The sequence below is a fragment of the Sinocyclocheilus anshuiensis genome, unplaced genomic scaffold, assembly GCF_001515605.1.
Source record: "Sinocyclocheilus anshuiensis isolate Anshui unplaced genomic scaffold, SAMN03320099.WGS_v1.1 scaffold985, whole genome shotgun sequence".
NCBI classification, from domain to species: Eukaryota; Metazoa; Chordata; class Actinopteri; order Cypriniformes; family Cyprinidae; genus Sinocyclocheilus; species Sinocyclocheilus anshuiensis.
In genome coordinates this window covers 147,336-152,735 of record NW_015557117.1, presented here as the reverse complement: position 1 = coordinate 152,735, position 5,400 = coordinate 147,336, and the positions used below count along the sequence as shown (strand labels likewise).

Genomic DNA, 5,400 nt, shown 5'->3' with positions numbered 1-5,400 from the left:
TGTAAAATATACATGAGAGTCAGTTGGTACAACATTACTATAATATTGAAGGTTAAAATTAATTAAGTTTTTACAATAGTAAAGTTACAGTTACATATTAATATTTCTTCAATTCGCAGGTCGTATAAGCACCGCTGGCCAGTCGAGTACCTACAGACCCGGGAGGGGAGGCACGGTTCTCCCTGCTGGATGGAGGCGGTATTAAGACACAACTGCATCGCAATGGACCGCTCCTATTTTGTGCTGAAACTGGTATTAATGTGGAGGAGATGATCAGTTCACGTGCACCTCGTGCTGCGTCTGCTGATCTGAGGCGCTACAGCGATCTGTCACTTTACAATAAACAGCGCCAAAACTGCATTTATTGTTTAAATACTGCAATACAATGGACATAATTTGAAATCTGAGACTTTGTTTCATATTAAAAGTACCAAAACACAATGCTTATTGCGATTTATTGGATGGGAAGTACCCTTTAATGTTCCGTCCATTAACTGAAAACAGGCTAGACTAATCGATTCTTGGGATTTAGGATGAGAATCGATTCATATCGAGATATCGATATTTTTTACCCAGCCCTAGTTCCTCTAGTTCATTATTATACGTTATGTGTCTGCGGAGGACATAATTCCAAACAAACTCTATTAGATCACTGATTTATATTCAATTGCTGAAGTGTGTTTATGCTCAGTAGTTACAGTTAATGTTTGTACTCATAATTTTGATATAAACTGAACAAATCAAGACTTCGCTGAGGTTTTAACATGGATCGTTTGCCCTACTACAATATGCCAGATGCTCTATGAATATTAGTGCTCAGGGGCATCATGCACCTCATTTTATTTCGAGTGGGGACAAGTAACAGTTGCGACTCACTTTTTGGACTTGTGGTTCAGTTTTTGTTTAGCATGTGAGAGTACATAATATAAATTATTTGGAGACTGGATGGATGAATTAATGTAAGTAATTAATATATTTTTTATAATTATTATAATTTATTTATTTATTAGGCATGCTATATTGCCACTGAGCTTGAGAGAAAGTGATCACCATCCATTTGTTTATTCAAATAACTTTTAGAGTTAAAAGAGACATGAAGGTGGGTAGATGATGATAAATTAAAACTGAAGAATAAGATCAACAGAAATAAAATTTAGACATGTTTAGAATGGGTTCCCTTATGTTCCCTTAGTATATGTACAATGAAAAACGCTAATCAATCTAACAGGACATTTAATGTAATATTACATTAAAATACTGTTGAATGTAATTTTTGGAAGTAAAAAGAACGGGTCATCTTATAATTTACAATGAACTGACATGTACAGAACTGAGTTACAATTCACATTTGATGTTTTTCATTGCAATATATGCTTATTAGTTTTTTCTTATCAGTTATGTTCATTACGGTTGCATTTATTATCTATTATCTACTTCTTTATTAATTATTTTTTTCATGCTTGACAGGTCTTCCACAAGCAAACAGGGACAAGATCTTTGAGGGCTTGACCACAGAACAGGGATTCTACACATCAAAGGATTTCCTACCTTTGGTTGCAAAGGCCAGTAAAATAGGTGCTGAAAGAGATTCCAGTTTAAATTATTTTCAACATGGTGCAATGTAAAACAGTCTGAATTTACAGTATATATTTGGATATCAACTGCTATCATTTCACAGTAATTTTACTTGACTTATTTCCTGTTGTGTTATCTTGTAACAATATTGCACAGACTGGGAAAAAACAAATGTGTTTATTACACAATTCTCCTCAGTAGTTCTCAGTTGTGGCATTCAGTGGTCAGACTGTTAATAGTTTCTGTTAATGGTGTTTGATGATGGTTAAATTTCATGGCACTGAATTTTATCTACAATTTGGGTCGTTTGTTGTGTCTTTTTCTGTGGCATGTGTCTTTTGCAGGCATGTGTAATTGCCTTTCACAGCTGTCAAAGCTGCATGGGAATGTGATAGTCCTAGGTGCAGGAGACACAGCATTTGACTGCGCCACCTCTGCTCTCCGCTGTGGAGCTCGACGAGTCTTTGTGGTCTTTAGAAAGGGCTTCACCAACATTCGCGCTGTTCCAGAAGAGGTAAAAATAAAGTCAGTTCAGCAGCACCTGCAGCCAGTGATAGATTCCTACTGAAGGAACAGCTGTATACCCCACGTCCTAAAGAAGACATTTTCTCTTTTTGTCCTCTTAAATTACATTTTTAACCGTTTGTTAAAATTCTGTCAAATTCTCTCTCCATCTTTACCGCTGACTCAAATGACAAGTAGATAGACAGAATATTATGTACCTTTACAAACCCTTTTACTCCAAAAAATATTCTGCCTTGAGTATATATTAATTTTCTTTGCATAAATGAAGAAAATTCCAATCATTTTAAAAAATATTTTTATAAGTGAAGCAGTATGTAATATCTTTGCAACTAGTTGCGTACTGTTGCATAAAACCTTAAAATAAAAAAAAATACAAATCCCCAAATGGATATAATGTATTCAAGGGAATATAACCTTTAAAAAAATGAGTGTTATATTCATTATCCACCTTTCCTAGAACTTGCTTTATTGAGAACGTTGCCCAGTTTCAAAAGCCATTGTCTCAGTTATTACTGATATTTAGCAAAATTTAGTCTGTAATGTGGAATAGTTACATGAAATATTAATCATTTCAAATTAAACCTTATGAAAGTTAACACAGCTAGCCGTAGATTACATAACAGACAGTCAGAATAAAAACAATAAAAGTCAGCTGAGAAAAACTGAATGGCCTTACTTAATGGAATAAGCTGACAGTAAAAATATTCAGACTAAAATATCTATGATAACTAATCTGAAATCGAGTGTAAGATCTGGAGTGGAGTGAGCAGGAGTTCAAAGTGGATCTTTCTCTGTGAATTTGATATCTATGATAAAAATAAACATGTGAAACCATGGATAGATACACAAGACTAAGGTTAAAGAATAAATGAACAGGAACAAAGTGTCAGACTCTGTTCCCTGTCTGTGTGTGGTTTCTTCCCCCATGTGCTCCAGGTTATGTTTATGTCCTTATTTGGTCTTCCTGTTCCTGTCCTGAAACGTTGGTATTGTGTTGGGTCACCACTTGATGTTTAATGAACCCTTTTCACAGACTGATGACGTGTTTCAAAAGTTATTGGAGACATCATCGCATTGTATAGTTGTCAGACTCTGTTCCGTGTTTTGTGTGTGTTTTGCTCCCCATGTGTTTCCATGCCCATATTTGGTTTTCCTGTTCCTGTTCCCATTATGTTCCCTGATTAGTTCCATTAGTTCCAGCTGTGTCATTAATTATCTTCATTTGCTCCTGGTGTATTTATATTTATGTGTCAACCTTCTCAGCTACGTGTGTTTTCCTGGTTCCCTTGAAGTCATTAAAATTTCCTTACTGGTGTACTCTTCGTCTCTTCGTTCCTCGCTCCAACACAGTAGCATTGTGACACAAAGAAGGCTTACACTCTTATACAATTATTTTTTCACTTGCCCACAACTAAACATTATACACAATATGCGTATATTCAGAATGGTTATACCTTAAAACATATAACTGAATATACAGTATGGTTGATTAAGAGTCATATAAATGCACTGTAATGCATTGTTTAATTTTATGCATTAAAGTATATAAAGTATTATGCAAATGTAGAAACTACAAAGGTAGTTAAATGGTGATAGAAAAATACAGTTCCCTGTCGATACTACACTCGCACTGCGTCTGCTAAGATGCTATGGGAAAAAGCCTTTCTTCTCCTGAACTGAAGCCTTTTTTTTCAATCACGCAGTGAAACTGCACAATCACTGGTTCATGCAGTGTATAAAAAATTAACCAATGGCGCGACAGCGGAGCTGTACGAGCCTATGGCAACAAAGCCCGCCAAAGCCCGCCAGAATGGGCGGGGCCATCTGGCTATATAAGCAGGCGTTCGCCACAGGATTCTCAGATTTCTTCTCCTTCAGCGACGACTACGCTCTACGCTGATCCGAAGCCTGCTCGCCATTGACGCGCCTTTGCAGCTGGAATCGGGACCTCTCAGCATGGCTGACCTGCTTCTCCGCTGCCTCAGCGACGCAGCAGTTCCGGTGCATTTCCCCTGCCGCTATCCGGCAATTCTAAAAGAGCTTACTAAAAGAGCTTGGCAGGCCATCCACGGAGTGTCGAGATGAGTCATGGGGATAATAAAACGAGGATATTCACTCTAATTCACTCGAAGACCCCCGTGCTTCAGCGGCGTAGTCCCCACCTTAGTGCAAAGCAGGGACATTCACGTACTGCGCTCAGAGGTGATGAATCTGCTGGCAAAATGAGCTGTAGAAACGGTTCCTCCAGCTCAGAGCGAGTCGGGCTACTACAGCCGTTACTTCCTCGTCCCCAAAAAAGATGGTGGCCTCCGACCCATCCTCGATCTCAGACGCCTGAATCACGCCCTCATGAAAAGGTCGTTCAGGATGACTACGCTGAAACAGATCCTTGCGCAAATTCGCTCAGAAGACTGGTTCTTTTCTCTGAACCTGAAGGATGTATACTTTCACATCCAGATAGCCCCCCGTCACAGGCGATTCATGAGATTCGCTTTCGAGGGAGTGGCTTATCAATACACGGTCCTTCCCTTTGGGCTGCCCCTGGCCCCCCGCACTTTTACGAAGTGCATGGACGTGGGTCTCCCCTCTGAGACAGATGGGAATCCGCATTCTCAACTACCTCGACGACTGGCTCGTTCTGACCCAGTCGGAGGCAGAACTTGTATCACACAGGACCCTCCTCCTCAGCCACCTAGAGCGCCTGGGACTCAGGTTCAATTTTGCCAAGAGCGCGTTGTTCCCCAGCCAGCGAATATCATTCCCGGGAACAATTTTCGACTCAGCCCAAATGAGAGCTGTAGTCGTGCCGGAACGGGCTCTGACCATATGGAGATTGGTGGCCTCCTTCGAGATTGGCACCACTCGCCCTCTCAAAATGTTTCAGAGGATGCTGGACCTCATGGCTGCGGCATCGCCAGCACTACAGTTGGGTCTGCTTCGTATGTGCCCCCTTCAGCGCTGGCTGAAACCACGGGTTTCATCCCATGCGTGGCGTCATGGACACCTGCAGATCAGGGTGAATCAGGCCTATATAACAGTCCTGGTCCCCTGGAAGAGCTCTCGCTGGATGGAACAGGGCGTGACCATGGGAATGGTTTGCAGAAGGACAGTTGTCACGACAGATGCCTCCAACACAGGTTGGGGAGCGCTGTGCGAAGGCATACCGACTTTCGGCCACTGGTCGAAGGCGGAGAAAGGCTTCCACATCAACTGCCTGGAAATGCTAGCAGTGTGTCGAGCCTGTCAGTTCTTCCTGCCAGTCCTAAGGGGAAACCATGTGCTAATACGATTGGTCAACAT

At 40.8% G+C, this 5,400-nt stretch overlaps 1 protein-coding gene across 1 annotated transcript in view; it reads left to right on the top strand.

Annotated features, from left to right (window-relative positions):
- Nucleotides 1–5,400, top strand: part of LOC107677757 (dihydropyrimidine dehydrogenase [NADP(+)]) — a 177,070-nt gene that overhangs the window by 72,502 nt on the left and 99,168 nt on the right. Inside the window, exons 9-10 of the mRNA XM_016472774.1 lie at nucleotides 1,468–1,575; nucleotides 1,920–2,089. Coding sequence (XP_016328260.1) covers nucleotides 1,468–1,575; nucleotides 1,920–2,089 — 278 coding nt within the window. The remainder of the gene's footprint in view (nucleotides 1–1,467; nucleotides 1,576–1,919; nucleotides 2,090–5,400) is intronic.